Consider the following 20,591-nt stretch of genomic DNA (forward strand, 5'->3'; position numbering starts at 1 on the left):
CAATCAACAGGACACTATATAGTACTACTGTATTTATAATGAGGTAGATTTTCTTGGACTAATTTTAAGGGCAAAATTCAAGGTTGTTAACCCTTGGCTCATACTTCAATTTTATGGACTGCTATAAAATTTAATTCTAGATACTGTATGGTCCCCAAAGCTATTTTTTTGTGAAGCCTTCCTACCTTAGTGACACTTTTCTTTTTCAATTTGCATGATAGTAATCCTCTGACACCTTTCCAAACTCTTCAGCTGGAAGGAGCTGGGAGGGAAGACCATAACAAATGGTCTCAGAGAAACCTAAAGTGCTCTGTGAAGGATGACTAGTTGAGACCCCAGTTCTACAACAATTACTTATGTGGGGAGTAGACCATTGACTTCAATGAGACTTGTCTCCTGAGTGAAACTTTCTTATTTGAGTTAACGGTTCAGCCACATCAGCACAAATCTGAGTTTAAGAGTAGCTCCTGCTGCTCTGAGCAGGGTTCTCACAAACTTGAGAGTACCTGGATGATAAACCCTTTTGCTGGTAGTTCATTGCTACAGGAGCTAATGACTCCAGGTTGTGTCCCAACCATCACAAACTGATGCAACCAAAGTCCATTTCAGAGGGAGGGCAGCATTCAAGCCCTTGGATGGTGAAAGACCTTCCAGCCTCACTTTCCTGCTTCCGAGCCTAGACTTGTGGAAGTATAGGTGTGCACCCAGAAAAAAAAAAAAAAAAAAAAAGAACTATTTATTATCTTGGACCAAAGCAACTTATGAACAGTCCTTACGCTTTGAGGCTCAATTCTACTTGTGATTCTCCTCAGACCTAATTTTGGTCCATGCAGCTGCTCCAAAGCCTTGGTCTTACAACTAGCACGGCACTCAAGGGATCGTTTCATGGACTGCTCTTTGATTAGATGGAAGAAGCCAAGCACAAAATACTTTGGTAACTTAGTAAAAATGTTTAATAAAAATGCAGAAATAATGCATATCTCTTCTGATAAAAAAGTTGAAGCCTGATTCTTTTCCCACTTACTTGTGGTTTAACTTGTAAGAACATCACTGACAACAAGAGGGCTCGTCCTTGTTGTACTGTGGTGTGGGAAGTAGTGCAAAATAGGTCTGATAGAAGTCAGTGTAATAAAGATCAGAATCTTGTCTTTTACTTTTGCACAGAAAATTCTTCCTTTTTTGAACTATTATTAGTTGCATTCTTATTGGTAAAATGGAATAAATCTCAGGGCTGGGAGCTGTTGAATATCAGTACTGCTGTGAGTGCAAAGTGCATCTCATTCAGAGAATTACCTACTGGGCTAGTGTTTGCAGTGTCTGTGAACCTTCTTATATGCTTTCCAGCAGAGAATTTCCTCTGTACAGAATAGTTTGATTTTTTCCCCACTGGGTCAGACTCGTTTAAAATCTGGAGTTCACAAACAGGTGCTATGAAGGGGTCATTTCTTCAAATGGAGTATCGTTTTTTGTCTCTTAACACTGGTCTCCATTGATTCCCCTTCTTGATGTCATGGCCATGAAGCTTCAAAGCCTTAGCCTTTAAAGAAGGAGCTGTCACCACTATTCCCTCACCCAGGGGTTCAGATTGCCCTGCTATGCAACAGGACTAGAAGAAAACATTGTGAAGGACAAGATTCATGAAGATGCCTCCTCACTGGGTCTGAACCAGAAGCTGTGGGTCTGGAATCCCAAGCTACGATGTAAATGACCCAGACCAGATGAAATGCTAGTACTGAATCACTTCCAGTCAATTGCATCATCTTAAAAATAGAAAGGGCCAAAAGATTTTGAAAGTGTTAGGACTCAGGTTAATCTCCGCTTCAGTCCAGAGCTCATTTTGTTCCTGACGGAGAGTTCACACACAGACTTCCCTGCACCTCAGTGGTGCCAACAGGCATCGCTACGCTGTTTGTGTTTCCTTTTTCCACTTCTTTTCTGCCTCTTTCATCTGAACCTGAATTGCAGTCTCTTCCTGCAGAAGCTTGGAGGTGTCAGTAGAGATCTAACCATTTGTTTGATCCCCCACCGTGCTTGATTTCACTGGGAGACAGAGATTGCTCTGCAATTTTGTGCCTTTTATGCGTATGCTTGAGCGTGGGCTAGGCTAAGGATTCAGTGATATCTATATGCTGACACACGCAGTACAGGCAGCTGGGTGCCCAGTTCTGCTCCCACTCAAGTTAATAGCTAGCACTTAAGAAACACTGTTCATGAAGATATCTCCCAGCACCTCCTTCCTGTGTTGATGAATTCTATACATTCAGCACCAAGGTCGACTTCAATGTCACTAGTATACGCAGCAACAATTATGCAGCATGATAGAGAACGTGACACTGCACTGGGATGTTCTACCGTGGAGAGACCAAGCAGAGATAACATCAACTTTTTTATTAATATTCTCTCTATTTCACTGTGTAAAGCTGAAAATAACTTGTCACGACCATATATGCTCATGTGTCTTTGTAACCAAAGCAACAGCTATTGATGCACGCGCTTCTTGCTAACTGCTCCTCTTCCCCAGAGCTCTGCAAGGTTGCCTCACAAGCGTGAGCTACATTTTCGGAGGAGGAAGGGAATAGATGCTGAACAGGACAATTTGTTTTTCACTTTTGCGAGGAAAGATTTTTAGGTGAGGAAAATTTAAAGATCTGTCACTCCTTGCTTTGATCAGTTGGTTGATCTTCTTGCGTGTTACTGACTACCTTTATTTCTGTGATTTTTTTCCCCACTGGAAGAAGCTTTTCCTTTCGCTGACTTCTCAACTGCATAAAATTCAAGCTTTTAATTGACATCTGCAAAGCTCTTTATTGTTTATTTGTCTTACTTCTAGATCATTGTCTTTCTCTCTTCACCTATTCCTCATGCTCAGAGCAATCTTCCTTAATCTTTTATCTCCTTGTGTTTCCTTCTCTTGGTGTTTGTTTTGTACTTCCCTACTATCCCTGGCATTAAATGCCAAGAGTCCTTTTTCTTAAAATATCCTCAAATATTTTTCTCTCCATTCCTCATTATTAACTCTTACACACTTCCTCTTCTTCAGTAGTCATCTGTTCCATGGGATTGTTTATCTCCTCTTAGATGCACTGCAAGATTTGTACAGTCATAGATTTTTTTAAGGCCAGAAGGGCTCATAATGATGAATGATCTGACTTCCTGCATAAAAACACCGCAGAATTTCACCCTTGCCTTCCTGCGTCAGTACCAATAAATAAGAGGTGAAGCCAAGAGTGTCTTTGAGAAAGTTATCCAATCTCCATTTAAACAGTTTAATATTAGGATATCTACCATTTCCCTTCCAAAACGTGATTTGAGGCATGTTTGTCTCTTTTTTCCTCCCCAGTTAATAAATTGGGATCACAATTGTCCAGTACTAACTTCCAGCAATTTATATTATGCTTTCATCTTCGAAAGCTTAAAGATCTTCTAGCACTTGTTATCTTCTCCCCAAATACATACCTATGGATCATGATCAAGATACCTTTAAATATTCCTTTTGATTAGCTTTTTGATACGCTTTCTTTGATTATCCCCTTTAAAGTAATATATTTCTGGAACTTCTGTATAGTGATATGTAATTTCGAATGCCCTGTGTTGTTTTTGAATATTAATACATGCCTTCCATTCCATTCAGAGATAAAGGTATAGTGTTGAAGAGAGCTGGAAAAGTAATTTGCAATGCATAATGTTATTCAATAAGCTAAGCCTTTTCCTCTGTTCACCGAGTATCTTTCAAATATTTTATTCCATTAGTTGAAAATATACGTTGCAAATTAACATATAATCAGATGGATTTTTTTGTTTTCACAACCCGCTCTGGAATAAGCCCTGGGTGATTTGTGTATTGGCGATTGGGTCAAAAATTGGCCAGTTAAACCGAATTCATCACATGAAATGATGATGTGAAAGTTATTAAATGTATCATGGTGCATATTTACAGAGTTGTAGCAGCAAGACAAAAGTTTAACCCTGTTTATTACTATTGCCCAATAGGCCTTTTGGTACTTATTGCCAGCCTTTCTAGCTGGAAAGAGCCAAACAAACAATAGACTTGGGGCAGGGCATCCTCTAGAGTCCGCCCTAAACTGTCTAATTTGATCCACACCTTTGTAAACTATTTCCACTGGCTAAAATTTATGCAATATACCTTGGATGTTTTAATCTACTACCACGCTACAATATCGTTAAACATGTAATGTCATCAAAAATGAACTTGGCCAATATCTTGAATATCACAGCCTGATATCTTCACTAATATCTGGTAATGACATTTCAGTAGCAAGCACCTTTACCACCTACTTTATAAACATCTCGAGCCTGACTCATTGGCACACTACACGTTTAATTGCCTTTACTATTCCATTACAAAGGCCATGTGGCCTATTTTGCATTAACAGTTCTGCCCCAGCGTCCCTTCTGCAGTTACACCCAGAGTCAGTCACAGCTTTCCAAAGTCTTATTATTAAGGCATTAGTCTTGCACTAATTGCTTCTGCCCCAGCAATGTATTTGCAGCAAGAACCAGCAGAACTTCAGGTAGGCATTTCAGAAGCTTTTAGGTTTGTGTCTGTATACCTCCATAACCATTTATACTAAAAGCCGTAATTCCTTAATATAGCCAATGTGCGTTTGCTACAGCTGACATGGAGACCTTTACTTTGCACTGGAGCAAACTGGGCTTTTAGCTTTAGAGATTTCCTGATCAACCCTAGATTGCTTTGTATTGTTGCTCTTAGCACATTTAAAATATCGTATCTGTGAGCACATGGAGCTCATAAACTTACATTTCTGAGAATATTTATGTCAGCTAAGCTCAGCGTAGCAGAGAAAGCTGCCAGGAGGCACTTGCCTTGGCTGACATGGAGGATTTAAGTATTCAGACATTTGTTTTGCTCAGTCGTTGCTATTACGAACATCAGGTGTTTCCAGTTCAAAAAACCGGCTGTTTGAAGCACCGAATAACATACATATTGTGCAGTAAAGCAAATTATAACCCAGCCCTGCAAGGTGGCCACACAGCTTCATCACAGTGACAAGTGCTGTCAACTTCAGGGTTCAGCTTTTTCCCACACCTGTGGGGTCGCAATCCCAGGCACAAAATTAAAGGAAAAGCACTGCCGGTAGCAAGAACATCCCCCACATTCCCAGTCCATGACAAGGCCATCGGCAGCCCTGCGTGTGGCTGCTCAACCCCTGTCCTGGTGCAGAGCACTGGGTTTCCAAGCTGGCAGCACCACGGAAGGTTTGGAGCCTTCCTAATGGAATGACTGATAGGAGCTGACATGCGGCCCCGCCAGACGGCCTGGCCATCATATCAGTGAGAAAAGACATTTCTCATCAGTTCTTGAGGCTATTTCAGCATATCACACTGTGCCACACTTCACTGCAGAAAAATCCCTCCCGTCATCGAATCTGGGGGCAAATCCCATTGAGGTCAATGACTGCTCTGTGCGCAGGAAAAATGCCTCAGTCTCATTGTGTCAGAGGTTTGTGGCATTTGTTGCTACCTTAAGAATTAATTTTAATTTTTCTCACTTCAGAAAAGAGGCAATATTTCTCATATGCCTCTCTATAAAAACCAATAAGTACTCTTCCCTCTGCGACTGTACCTATGGCCACACTGAAGGACACCGCTTGCTTTGAGGCACTAAACTTTTCATTTTCTGGTGGAAAATTGAGATGTAAATATTTTCCTTTTGTCTTGCATGTTGCAAGAACAAAAGGATTTTGGCTGTTGTCCTTTCTTGAGAATCTGTTTCTAAAATACCATGCGTCGACAATCCCAAGGGGGACCGGAGCTCCCACAACATCTGCAGCACACTGCTAGTAAAACATAACTCGAGCTCCAAAAATAAGCATAATTCTGCTCTCAGACACACTAGTAAAAATGTGGAGTAATTGAAAGCTGGATTGATAAGGCAAATAACGTAACAGAGAGTTTCTATCATGTTGATGCTGGTTTTGGAGCTTTTTATTGCTGTTGTTATTGCTGGTATTTTCATTCCAGAAATAATTCTGCATGTTCAAACCCAAGGAATTTAACATTTTTCTTATGCCATTTCTTCTTTAATAGTATCTACCTCCACATATTTTCTACCTACTGCTATTTTTCGAGAACTAGATCATTCACGGTAAATTACTGTTGCTTGAATCATACTTGTATTTACATGCTAAGAAAAGTTATTAGTTTAAATGTCACACTTATTAAAACAGATGGGTTAATTATCCCTAATTTCAAGAGAGATGGATTTATTCAATACCAGCTGAATGTAATAGGCAACGCGTATCTTGGTTGTAGCTGGTAGCTGTTGAAATCCCAATATGAAGCATAATACCAATCCAATTAAAGTTTTAACCGTTAACGGAGGCCCATAAATCATACCTCAAAGATGCTCAACGGGAACAACCCTGGTGAGCAAAGCTCCATACCATTTAAAAAACCCACAGGGTAGCTCGAAAGTAATGTGCAAATTTCAGGAACAGAATTAGGCTTTTACTGGGTGATGAAGCAGAGCTCTCAGGTTTACAGAAGGAACCTGAGAAATCAATATAGAAAACCAGCCATTTCGTGCCATTCTTATGTCCTTCTCGTCCACCTGAGTTGCACATTCATTATTCCCTTCCCTTTCTTTGTACCCCATCTCCTTTTTCCAGGGAGATGAAGCTGCGGGCAGGAGTTTGTGCTGTACCAGGATCATTACCAGCCCTGCAGTTTCCCATTTGGACACACACTCTTAAAGAGCTATAGAGGACATCACACAAAGAGAGATAAAGTCACTTTTCAAAAACATCTCTATATACAGTCAGGTTGTCTTCTATATATTAGCAGCCATTCAGCCACATAAAGTAGTTTGCTATTGTAACAACTCAGGCATGATTTTTCGCTGCCCCTTTGAACAGTGCTGTCCATTTTAGGGGCTAACCACATCAGTCACCATCCCCGGCTGCCTGATTCATCTCTTCACATTTCGGTCGAGTTACCAAAAGATGTTGAGCTCAGTGCTAAGAAGGACTGACATCTTGTTCACTTAGTTACTGTGTTTTGGCTTCTTTTTATTTTTCTTTTTTTATTTATTTGCCTCCTTCCTTTGGTGCTAAAAGCCCTGAAAAGCTTCTAAAGCAAATATTCCCCATTTCTCCTAGGAGTATTCCCTTGCCAGTGTCGTTCCCTGTCTCTCCAACGCATGCCCAGATGCTGGGATGGCTTCAGATGCCAGGTTTTGGCCAGTGGGGGTAATTGCTTTCCCATGAAGCACTCAGCAATGCTTGACCTTTCGCTCTGCCCGTCTGATCCAAGACATCTCTCCAAGGCTCCCAAAGCCGTTTGACTGAGCACACTGCATAATCCCCTCTTGCAAAGAGAGACGGTCCTGCTGCTGCGGGAGCAGCACTAGCCAAGGACCTGCAGGGCACTCGTGTTCGGCAAACGGCATCTCCCGGAGCGAGCCGGGCAGCCCCGCTGCTCCACACAAAGCCGTGGCAGATTGCCTCCCTGGAATTATGGTGTTTCTCACTATGGAAACCCTCTTATCCTTAAGAAAGGGCAAGCATTAACAAACTGGTTGAAAGCAGCTTGTTTTTGGATAAAAGCGGTGAGGTTTGGGCAAATATCTACCCGTCAAGGATAACTGGCATGTTCAAGGAGGCTGCTCTTTGCTCATCCACTGCCCCATCCACTGCTGGCATCAACGGGTGTGAGGATCAGCCTGTAACCACAGTTAGGGAAAACCAAAGTGCTTCACGTTCCCTCCTGTGGCAAGGTGGAAAGGGAGGAGCTTTGGCTGGTGGTGGGTGACACCAATGTTGAGGTCTCCCATGGTTCACACATGTTAGTGATGGGACCCAAGGACAGCGAGTGTCCCCAAACTAGAACTGGGTTTCTGCGTCGCAGTTGGGTGCCCACTTTGCCATGTGCTTGCAGCTTGTACCGGGACCTGCACTAGCAGCATCCAGCTAATCCTTTCCTTAACCCTTTTATTCCATGTGCACTTCCTTAATGAACAGTGATAGCTTTGGGAGGATATAAAGCATGGATTTCTTTTCTCTCAAACATAAAGAGGCTCGTACTGAAATATCAATAAATCTCAGAGTTTAAGGTAACCCATCTGGAATGTGTCTGGTTCTGCCGCTTACAACTCAGCAGAATGCAAGGGTCTATTTCCATGTTGCTCCGTAAATCCGCTTTTAAAAATATACTGCATACAAAATAACTGGCAAAGACTTAAATACATTAATAACTTAAGAACTTAAATAAGCTGATATTTCACGTGGCCTACATTAATGGGAAGGCATTACATGGCAGATAAGCAGAAAGTTCTCCTCTATTGTATAATACATAATTTATTCATGCTATAAACATACTGAGAAAAAGATATGCTCTGGCATTCAGTCTACTTACTTTTCCCACAGAAAAAAATAAAAATAGTGTAAGAGGATCATGCTGGTGAGAAGATATTCATATCACAACAGCAGCAGACTTAGTGGCAGGGCTGCCAGATATTTCTTTATGGCTGGCAAGATACAGAGAAAAGTGCATAGGTTGCACTGCAGCGCACCCGTAATTCTACCTACCACCCCAAGAGTGGAAGCAGTTCATAGAAGAGGCTAATGGCTCTGCCCTGACTGATCTCCTTACATTAATAAAAATCATCAATAAAAGCATCAATTCCTACTGTAATGTAAATGAGATGGTGGCTGAGCGTGCACTGCAGCTGCAAGATAAGGCACTAGAAAGATATCTAAATTTTTGGCTAATTCTAGATGTCAAGATAATTGGATTTTCAAAATTAAATCTTTCTGTAGTTAAAGAGGATTAAGGTTAGGGACTGTAGCAGAGAAAGCTACTGTCACTGTTATGAAGAATTTGCGGCTAGTGTGCCATTTTTCTTCTTCTGTATCTGCTATAAGTGAGGCAAAATGGCAAAAGCTTCATAAAAATATTGCAGTAGTTATATCATTTGCCATCAAAAGTTGGCACAGGAAAACTCTGTTTCTTGTGCATCTACCTATTCATTTTATGAGCTCTTAACAGAATTTTAGTGGGCATTGAAGGGACAATATAAGACTGTTTAGAGTAAACTTTAGGGTTTATTAAAAGGTCTAGGAGATGTACCATTACTAGATATGACAGAGGATAATGATATTGCAGAGCCAAGGTGCTTTAGAGCAAAGGGATACATGGTCTTAGTTCAAATTAAGGAAGATCTACTTAAACCTTTCATTAAAACAAAGTTTGGTTTAGGAATGTCTTTTGACTTTTTAACTGCCATGATAGCATTTACATTCCTCGTAAACCTTGTGAATGAATCTGTTTTGTGAAAGAACTAACTGATATCTCAGTAGAAGAGCTGACAACTTAAATACTCCTTGCGATACTTGTTTTCCAGATGGTTTCTCCGCAGACTTGCTCTGATTCCACACACTTCCAAAGCAGAGATATAAACCTCCTGACGTGGCAGGCCATGAGTCAAACCCATAACTACAGAAGAAAATCTTCCCTATGATCAGATTATTTTGCAGCTTCTTAAAAGAGCTTTTCTTTTTAATTTTCCCTGAAGCAATAGACTTGGTCTACTGCTGAGAGGAACCACCCCATTGGATGAACTTGTATGATCAATGACAGTCCTTATGTTGCTGGAGAAGGTCTTTCCTATGGTTTAAGGGCATCTTAAGGTCTTTGTTTTCTCAGACTCTGCTGGGGTGGAAGTCTGGACTGTTACACCACCTGATGAGATAACATGGCAGATTTCACTTGCAATATGTGGAATTGCGGATATGTGGAAAACCATCATCCTTCTCCATAGCTGCAGCTTAGAAATAAGCTTTATGCTAACTCCATACTCAAGAAGGAGCCTGGCAATTCTTCCACTCCAAGTCTATAGCAGCAATATCCTCATGTATGAAAGAACAGTTTGCACAAATAACACTTCTGGTGGAAAGACACAAAAACACATGAAAATGGGAAAAACAGTTTTCCTATCCACTCTCAAAAGACTCTGGTGAAGAGTCCAGTGGGGCCTTGTAATTCCCTCCACAGTTGGACTGTATCTTGAATATCTGCATGGTGTATGCCACGATAGACATGATGTTCTACATTTCCTGGACACATTGGCAGGTATTTCTCTGTGGATAGGGACCTCAGTACATAAAGGCTTAAGCAGAAAAATCCTCAGGGATTTCATCGTATAAAGTTTTCTGCTCCAAAGTTTTTATGGGTTGAAGTTTTATATCCTTAAAGACTTTAGCCCATAAAAATCCAAGAGGATAATAAAACAAATAGCATCTATGTCCAGGGTCAGTAGCCTGGGGGAAAAAAATGCTCTTGGGTAGTAATACCTTCACCAGCAGTATTGACCAGAAACCACGGGTCTATTTTTCCCCCCTTTGCCTGACATTTTACCGTTATTGTCCCCTGAGCCAGTCACTATTTGCATGCTGTGCAGGTATCTATGGGTACCTGGCAATGCAGAGACATTATAGGCATGACTTTGAGTTGCTCTCAGGGATGATGAATCCAAAAATGAACTTTGCAGGCAAATGCCAGGAAAGCTATTCCCCCACACCCACAGAATATGTCTGGTCCAGCCGCCCACCTCTCTGTCTCGCTGCCTCACTCCATATATTTTACATCTGAAGTGGATAGATACAGCCAGACATATATTCAGATTACTTCTGATTAGAAAATGGCTGCTGAACTATAGAGAGCCAGCAGAAAACCCACTATCAAGCACAAATTTTGATTTGGTGCCTATATTTACGCATGAAATCAAGTAGTTACATGTTTGACTACTCCTCTGCTTTTCTTAAAATTTACCTCGGAAGACTTTATGGGTGCTATTGCTTTGTTATTTATCCTGTAAGTGCCCTGAACGATAGGGAAATTAAAGTCCATCAAAATACAAAAACTCAAAATCACTTTGCTATAAATCATAGCAGACTGCGAGGTATTTCTGGAGGGAAGAAAGGGCCCAGCTCCATTCACGGGTCCCTGAACTCTTGGCAGGGAGACACACCGGCTATTTTCTGGTCTGGTACCTCCAGGTCTGCAGAGGTAGCCATAGATAATGGGGATGTGTTTGCAGAAAGCTTCCTCTCACTCAAGGGAACGTTATGACCATCCCAGGTGGTCTTGCTGCTGTTACACACATTTAAAGTTTGTTAATTGTCCAGGGCCAAATACTGTCCACTTGAGGCTGCTCCCAGCTTAATAAATACCCAATAATGGGTGGACAAAATGCAGTGATCTAAAACGCAACCAGGTTCCCAGAGTTGTTCTGAACAACGAGGCAGAGCACCCTGTATAACAGCACTCAGGGTGCTTGCAGGACACTTGCACAGAGCAACCGTGCCATTCATATTTCACTTCTGCACCCTCCATGCCTACAAACACAACAAGAATAAGCAGTATCAGACCATATCTGAGGGCCTTGCATCACGGGAAGGTTTATGCTTTTGCCCAGATGACCTGGCACAGCCTCACGGATCCCCGACTCTCCTGGAAGGACTGTCCATCCGCACTGGACACGGCCGGGTCTCCCTTGCAGAGATCAGCAACGTCCCGAGCGGGGCTGTGCCCAGCCAGGCACCTCCTCGAGCGCTCACAGCACCGGCTCGTTTGGGTCTGCTGGGTCTGAAATCCCCCTCTCTGCACAGGGCTGGCACATGCATCACCGGAGTCATTTTTAAGGGATGACAAGGTTCATAAGCTTCGCGTTGCCCTCTGCACAGGAGTGAATTTTGCTCTTAATGCAAATGGTGTTTAAATGCAATATTTTAAGGCTAATACTCTGTACAGACACAGTGTCTGATTCATGCCAACCCAAGGGGTAATACGAATGCTTAGTATTCTTTAACCAGCTCCCAAGGACTGAATAAAGCCCACAGATGAAAGATGTGACCTTCAGAGAGCACAGAATCACTTTTTCTTTTCATCTAAAAGATAATTTATCTAATACCTTTCTCCTTATTGAAGACATAGGCTTGCTGCACTGAAAACTGTTTACAAATGTTCTATCTCCATTAAATTGATTTTCTGAGTATAGATAGGCAATGTTTTCTGGAACTAATTTAAATTCCCCTCTAATTAATATTCAAGACCAAAATATGTTATCTTTGCATGTCTGTGCAATTATTAAAGGGAAAAATAAAACCTGTGAAGGTAATTATTTTTCTTTTTTTTAATATTTTAACTAGCCATCAGCTGACATGAAATGTATCACTTCTCTGCCTTCTTTTTAGGCTATGATTGAAGAAGCCGTCACTAGAGAAGAATCCTTTTCAGTTATGTACACACCATTTGTGACAAAAGTCAAGGCTGACAAAATAGACAAGATGAAGGACATTTTTGCTAAAAAGCACCCTGATTATGTAGAGCACATATATACAGGTAACAGGAGATTTCACGTGTTCTCGAGCACTGTATACTGTTTGTATGAGTGTGGCTAACCTAAAAGGAGATTAACAGCTTGAGCTTCTACATTTCCACACTTCTGTGGGGTAAAATTAACCTCTGAGATTTGCTGCATATGATTGCACTTGTTTTGGGAAATCAGGTCAGCACCAAGGCAAAGCACAGACTTGATGCTGCTCATCCCCACCAAGATGATTTTTATCCACGAAACCTCATGTTTCCTGGCTGATTGCCATTACTGCAACAAATCTTTCATTCAAATGTACTTCTGCAGAGTATTGTGGAGACAGCACAGCCCATGTCCGGCCCATCTCCATCACAGTGGATGTCTACAGGTCACTAGCCCTTCAGCAGAACTTTTGATTTCTAGAAATACCCTCCCATAAGTAAGTGCTAATGCACTGATCACCACCTTGGAGAGCATCTCAGCTGCAGGGATGTGACTGCACAGCCAGGTTCCCCCAGGCTGTTCAGGACAAGCAGGATCCTGAGCAAGCAAAGGCTTTATGAAGCCCAACACTGTCTCCTGGCAGGGTGGCATCTTGCACAGCAAACACACACTTAAATTCTGGTGACTGCAGCTGTATGTCAAGAGGAGTCGACATGACATTTTGGAATAAGGCAGGGGGCTGGAAGGCATTTCTCCCGATCGTTAACCTGGTGGCTTGGAGCGTAGTTGACTCTGGTAATGCTCGGCTTTGAGCTGATGATTGAAAAACGTAAAGGGAAAAACGCATTTCTCAGGTCAGCTGCTGGGAAGCATCTGTGTTCATCACACCAGCTACATCTAGAGCTTGCCCCTTGCTGGCACTTGCAGCGGGGTGGTCCTGAGGCTGATGGGCTGTCACCTTCCTGCAAGAGCGACACCAGGCTCCAGCTGAAAGGCTTATTTGTGACAAGACCGGCTCAGCCAGGGCACTTTGCAGATAAATAAGGCTTCCAAAACCATAGCTATTGCACCTTTTGGGGAGGAAAAGAAATTCTCTTTGGAAAACAAACAAATAGGCATTAGGAAACCGAGTGTTTACAACAAAACTGCAAATATTTATCCCCAGCAAACTTGTTCTGTTTATTTCACTCTGCTTTAGGAAATCCTTATAAAACTAGATCACTGTTTTGCAAGTTGTAGAACATGGCTATATGGGGGATTTTACTGGGGCAGTAGTTTTTGTTCGGTTTGTTGATTTAAAGAGGGAAAACAAGAACTCATTTCTCGTGGAGTTTTTAAAGTGCCTGTCTTTGGTTTACTTGCAGACGTGACTTTGTGGAGAACATCCAGGAATAAAAGTATTGGCTTTAAAAGAGGAATAATATAAAACTCCCAGAATCTTATTGGAAAGAAAGAGAAATTCATATTTCACATATACCCCCCAATTCATAGCAAGGGTGAGACTTTCAAAAGCACCTAAGAAGCAAAAATGTGCAAGTTTTGCACTGAAACACAGTAAGATTTGTGTTCATAAATCATTAGGTGCTTCTGAAGGTGTCACTGGCCATTTTTTTCACTCATTCCCAAGAAGGAAAAAGAAGGCGGGAAAAAAAGGATGAAATGTAGGACCCGCTCCTATAGCACTGGGAGAGAGTTCTGCTATCAGAGATGTTTGTTTACAAAAATCTATCCGTTAGAAGAATTGCTTCAGTTTTACCCAAGTTTTCCTGATCCTGGTCCTTTTTAGGAGGAGTTTCTAGGAATTAAATTGGATAGCCATGATCATGACCAAGCACATTGTGGGTACGTTTCAGGGCAGCGTAGCTCAGGCAGGACCTCTCGAGCAGCCTGGTTCCTTCTGTCCCAGAAATGCTCTCAAACAGAGCGGATTTGGGTCGTTCTGCTGGACTCAACACACCGATAACTGACAGCAGCGGTCACTAAGTCAGCTGGAGCAGTAGTGGGTTCTTAATTTATCTGTTCCGACCTTGCCCCACATTACAGAGCTTCCATCACCACCAAGCGTAACTTGTTTCCAGCTAGGCACCCCTGATCGTTTGACCTGTGGGTCCCTATCTCATGAAGGAGAAATGTAAAATCTGAGCTGAGCCCTGTTTGAGTAGGGGAGTTGAAACACCAGACATCTCATGAGCACATTACTTTAAACGACCTTCCTACGCAGTCCCAATGCTACATCCATAGGTACATCCTATAGCTGGATAGCTGTAGGTCTGCTCTGGTGTATGGCAAGGACTGAATTGCTTTCAAAGCTTGTCCAGGAAGAGAAGCAGGCACACACTGAAATGAAAGCACTCAGTGTAGCCCGTTTCCAACCCAAGAAGCCATCAGGAGCCCAACATGCGCTAAGAGAAACATCAGCTCCGCTCAGTGTGATTTATGCAGGGCGAAGCCCGGGGAGCTCTGAGCAGGCTCCTCCATTTGTCACGGCGGCCACGTCCCCTGGCATGTTAAAAGCAGGGCCTGCCGAGGACAGAGCGCTCCTCGGCGAGCAGTGACACCGGCCTTCAATCTGGGTTTATTTGCTGCAGGGCGAGGGGAAGGAGGGAAGAGCCGAGCAGACAATTCGACTGTTGTGGCACACACAATCGCTCCCCAGATGAGGGAAAACACACAGGAAAGCTGGGATTACAACAGTGGTGGTGATAGTAAAAAAAAAAAAAAGCCAAATCCACAAGGAAATCAGACTTTGTAATTTCATGGAGCAACTGCAGCTCGTCTTTTAATAAAAGAAAATAAGGACAGTGTGTTACTGAAGTAACACATTCTGCTAATTATGCTCTGGAAAGAGCATAAATGGGAAGAACATATTTCATCACTTGTGTCAGCAAAATTTAAAATGTAGATGAAAAATGTTGCAAAGTTTGGAATTTTAGAGCGTGGTTCCAGATGGATGGGACTGCCTGGTAGCTTTTGCTCTGGCAAGTTTTTCCAGGTTGCATTTCTTACCCTCTTTAGACTCTTAGGGCCTCCTATTTTTTTCCTGCAGAAAAGTAACTTACATTGCTACCAAAAAGAAATGTGATAGCAAAAGGTGCTTTCGTTGTCCTATTCCAGATCCCCATGGACTTCATATCTTGCCACAGACATCAGACTGGTCCTCTCTGCCTCCTCAGCAGTATCTGCTGACTCTGGGCTTCAGAAACAAAGATGTTGGAAAGTTCTTGGAAAAGATGTCAAGTAGGAAGCTGACAATCTTTTCAGGTATGCTGACTCACTTAATGGCTCTGATTGGTCAGGGATTCCCCCTGCCATCCTTGATTTCTGAGCAAAGAACAGGAGGACCTCTTAGGGTCCCTCTCTCAATCTGCACCTGCAGTCCTCTCCATCACTTTCCCTCCCCCCACCCAGTTCACCCATCACCTTGCTGTATTCCCTGTGCAAAATGTACATGAACAACCCCAAAAAGCAGGTTTGTGGTTTCTTAGAGTACAAGGCACCTTTGAATCTTCTCACAAAAGAAGAATCAAGAAGACATTTGGAGACCATCGGGAAAAAGATCTTGCCAATAATGGATTTTATAAGGAGCACCAAGTTAACGGTGGGTATAGAATTTGCTTAATATTTTCTAGAGAACGTAGCGTTGGAAGGCTGTAAGAGTGCAAACGAGGTGTGCTTCTGGGTCTGACCAGACTCTAGATACTTTTAAAAAGTGACCCTAACTGGGTGCCCAACCTATTTAACATCAATTTGCCCATAATTTTCTCAAACCTTTAAGGTCTATTACAGTATATTCCTAGCTCAAATAATGACCAAAACTACCTACTATCTTTAAAATGCCTGGTATTCTGCACATATTGCAGAGCTCTCCATCGAATTAGTAACAGCTGCCTGAAGTATTTCTAGTGCTTTAGATCTTGATCCCTACACAGTGAAGGATGTGCAATAACCTTCGAGTGTGTTAAAGCTGAACTGAAGGTGTATTAGTTAATTCTGTGCCATACTTTTCGCAGCAATGTACACAGCTTTTTAGCACCATGGCTTCCGATTAGCACAAAAGGTCAAAAATCAAATTTGCATGGAGACTAGACTATTTCAATGCAATTCTCAAATTGTTCTGCAGAAAAAAAAATAAAAGTGGAAGGAGCCTCTATTCCCCAGATTGTAAATGTTAACATGAATGCTTTTTTTCTTTTTTTTTCCCTAGCAATAACAGTTTTTCAGTTTTCTGTGTGTTGAAAGGGCTAGAGTCATTTCCTCATCAGGGGTGTCTTAGCAAATCACAGGATTTATATTCTTAGGTTTTGATAATAGATAGGAGGTTGGCAAAAACTGCTACTTAGCAACCCTTCGCAAGGAGGAAACATTAGCTAGGTATTTGGAGAAGCAGCATCTTCTTAACCCTCCGAGAGCAGCCACACAACAACACTCAGAGTTTGCTCCTACGCATGCGGTGGGAGGTGAAGGAACTCGGCGCTTTGCCAGAACGGGCACTCCTGAAGCACTCACATGGGTGGGAAGCAGCCCCAGGACAGGCATTGCCTCAGACACTGAGAAATTCCTCCTTTTTTCTTTTGAAATTTCAAAATATCTTTCATTTTCTCCATAACTATCTTATCGTGGAAGCACAATTGGAGTAACATGCATGGTTCAAACAGAGACGGATGGCATCTAGTATTGGGGAAAGGGAACAACGCGATAATTCAAGAGATGAGATCAGACTGGTCTGTTAGGATTGCTTGAACCTCTCCCCACCAGCAGCATGAATTTACACTGCTTCAACCCAGCAATATTTTCCACCAACTCTAGATCTCCCCGGTACGTTTCGATATTCATGCTGAAGCCACAGCAAGAGGTTTTCCACAAGTACAGGGTGAAATGCCCTCACTGCTGAAGCCAGCACCAAACTGGCATTTTTCCAGGGAGATCAGCAAGTCATCCACACAGTTTGCAAAAGGTCTACCTGAGTGGTACCTCCAGGAGCAGGAAAAACAGGCCTGGATCACGTTCCTATGGATGCCTAACCCATCACCAGGGGGTCACCGGGGGAGCTGTCCCCAAGACACAATAGATTAACCCTGAGTTAGCAACAAACAGCTGCCAAACCTGTAAATCAGAAGAGCTCTGCACCTGTTATTGGTAGAAACACACTCACTTTCCCTTTGTTTTTTATGTCATTGAATGATCCATGCATATGTATAGCTCAGGCCACATACACTAAGCTTACAGCTTACTTCCAGAAGATAAGGGAATATATTCTTAACAAGACAAACATTCCTTTCTACGGTCTTCTTCATTTACAAATGCAAACATACAATGAAAAATGCTTGTTCTAATCATATTTTTCTGATGAAAACACCTCAGTGCTAGAGCAGAGCTCATTAAGCAGCGGCAATGCACCTAATTTAAGTCAATTCTGCCACTCCAGTTTTGCAACACAACTTATGGCTAATCATATAATTTATAAACACCTGACTGTTGGTAAGACATGAAGTGAAAAAAAAAATCCAGAGTATTTTTATTTGACTCTATTCTTCATAGAAGACAGCCAGTCCTATTTAACTCGAGGAGACATTTTTATATTGTAAAGTAACAGCCATGTGAGTGAGGACATAACAGTCCACCCCTAAAGCGGTATCAGCTGCTGATGGTGGTAAAGAGCCACAAACCTGATCTGCCCACAAATTCCTACCACAGCACAAGGGTTACTTTATTTGTCCTACTGAAAAAAAAGGAAGAAAAATCAGTCGAAACTTAGGCTGCTCATTCCGAGTAGGATTACCAGCACCAATAAGCTCTTTCTCTGTCAAATCTTCTCACTGGGGTAATACCTGCCACTTTCTATACATTAAATCTGCTTTTTTTCCTGTTGCGGTCCCATGGTCAAAGTGTGGCCAGTGTGAGGCTTATTAAAATGTTCAGCTGATACAGGTGAACCAAACTTATCATATGGTTCATAGCAAGTGCTGTTCTTTTGCAAATCCATTTGTTTTACTGTTTATCTTTTCATCTCATGGAAAGTGTTTGTTATATCCAGATTTCAGCATAATCGTTTTCTGGAGGATACCAAGGGCATTAAGGAAACATAATGATGGATTTTTCTGCTTGTTATTGCAATGCACTACTGGGCTGCTTGCAAGGCATGGCTTCATTCAGATTTTGAGCTGAAAAATAGCAGTAAAGGCTCATCAATAGTAAAGAAGAAGAACTGCAGGGCATTCCAGACCTTTGCAAAGTGGTGCTCTTAAAGCCAACGGTTAAACATGCCACATGCATTTGATGTGACAGATCCTGCTTTTAATCCAAGCTGACTCACTTTGTTTTTCCTTAACACTCCCAGCACTCAGCAATTAAATTGCATTTGCAAACAGAAGCAGTGTAAGAATGAGATCCCCAGGAAGTGGGGATGCCACCCCAAACTTCCCAATGAGCTTGACGCATGAGGGAAGTGGAGGGGGCACATGGGATTGCATCTCACAGGCTCTCCAGCTTCTTTTTGTAATGAGAGCCTGTCCTGTCTTTGCTTTAGGGGTAGTGCTGGACATGGAGTGATAGTAGGCAAGTGAAGTAGGCATCTAGAACAGACTGATCTGCTTTCATTAGATGTTCTTCCCTAGGGCTGATCTCTAGCCATCAGGATGTTATTGCTGTCTCCCCTAGCAGGTCTTCAAAAAGGCCTCCGGGGATAAATACCCATCTTCTGTACTTTAAAGTGAATTAGGGGAAAAGGCAATAGTTCAGCAGAATAAGGTCATCAAAAAGAAGATCATCAGTAGTTGTTTATTTTCTTTTTTTTTTTTTCTTTAAGATCTTCTTGGGAGACCAGACACTGAAGGAGGAACCTATCTACAAAGGAAGAGCTCTATAATTTAGGCTCACTGTGCTATTGCATTTCTAACTGAGGAGCAAATTTGATTCTACATGCTGCATTTGTTAGTTGCTTTGCTACCTGGTTTCTCAAATATGCATCACTTCGTTATTAAATGAGCCAACTCTTTTGCACTGAAGCCTCCATTTAGGCTTGCTCTTTACTTACCCTTCACTGTACCTATCTGAGATGACTTTATATTCATCTGATTGGTTGGCCAGTTTATTATGGTTTTTACTGCAGCTTAGTAGGCTCTCGAATTCTGCTATAGTTCATGTAATTCTCATCATGTGGCTCAGTTCCCCAAGGAATTTTTTTCTCCTGCCAGCAGCAGTTATTTACTCTCTCTTCCTGCATTTGTCATTGTCACTGAAACACCACCTCTGACAATGTTCAACCTCCTCTAATCCCTTTAAAAATAAACCCTGCTGTCGGTTATTTATTTATTTATTTATTTACTCTGTACCTACTATAAACTTAAATAGCATTGCTCTGTCCACTGAGTGCATTCTGGCACAGATGCCCAATTTGTTTCCCTTAGCTATGTGGCAGGTTCTCTCATTTTTCTAGAGAGTCAAGCAAGGAAAGAATTTTCTCTTCGTCTCCTCTTTCTTAATCACAGGAGTTGCCCCCAACAGACACAGCTTAATGAGAGTGAATTTTTACCTGCTTTCTTAGCTGATGATTCAATATACTTGTTTCTTAATGCTTGCCTGAAAAAAGGAAAAAAAAAAAAAGAAAAGAGGGGGGGTTTGGGTGGCTTTCAAGAATAGCAGGGAAGAACCTTTTGCTGTATCTAAAATGCTGCGTGACTATTACATGTTGATAAGAGCTCTTTCTCTCTCATTAACTGATTGCTCCTCCTTATTTTAATGAGCACAGACGTATCTGGGGACACGGCTCTCAGGCTTTCAAACCCTGATGCTTACCTGGAGAAGGGGACCCATTTCTTTCCTTGTTCTTGTGCCACGTTAACTCTACAGTGTCAGACTTACAGTTCAGCGTATCAGAGGTCACAGAGAGCTTTTTTCTTGCTGGTCTCTCACTCTAGGTCGGGTCCTCAGAAAACATCTTTTCATTTGATAAAAACAGGTTGCAAAAAGGTTATCTCGATCTCTCCTCTAAGAGTTGGTTCAAGAGAACGTGGAACCAGAAGGGTTCTGGCTCCTCACGTCAGATCACCTCCTCTGAGTATATGGTCACTTCCTAGTCATAACCAGAGAAAAATCCACTCTAGGTCTCAGGACTGTTTAGGCTTTCTGTCATTTCTACTTTTGCTGAAACATATTTCAGTTGCTCAAGAAACAGAATCACCAGCCCAGTCTTATTTGTACCTGTTTATACACAGTGATCCTCCTGTTATCATTGTCTTTTATCTCTCTCCTTCCCTTTTCAATTTTGGAATTTAGCCCTCAGTATATATATTGAGAT

The 20,591-nt window shown here is 42.0% G+C and overlaps 1 protein-coding gene across 1 annotated transcript in view; it reads left to right on the forward strand.

Annotated features, from left to right (window-relative positions):
* Window positions 1–20,591, forward strand: part of SPATA16 (spermatogenesis associated 16) — a 72,447-nt gene that overhangs the window by 34,136 nt on the left and 17,720 nt on the right. Inside the window, exons 5-7 of the mRNA XM_088523914.1 lie at window positions 12,234–12,381; window positions 15,410–15,556; window positions 15,781–15,893. Coding sequence (XP_088380040.1) covers window positions 12,234–12,381; window positions 15,410–15,556; window positions 15,781–15,893 — 408 coding nt within the window. The remainder of the gene's footprint in view (window positions 1–12,233; window positions 12,382–15,409; window positions 15,557–15,780; window positions 15,894–20,591) is intronic.

The sequence above is a fragment of the Tinamus guttatus genome, unplaced genomic scaffold (assembly GCF_059628265.1).
Source record: "Tinamus guttatus ecotype Peru unplaced genomic scaffold, ASM5962826v1 Tinamus_guttatus_pri_ptg000198l, whole genome shotgun sequence".
NCBI classification, from domain to species: Eukaryota; Metazoa; Chordata; class Aves; order Tinamiformes; family Tinamidae; genus Tinamus; species Tinamus guttatus.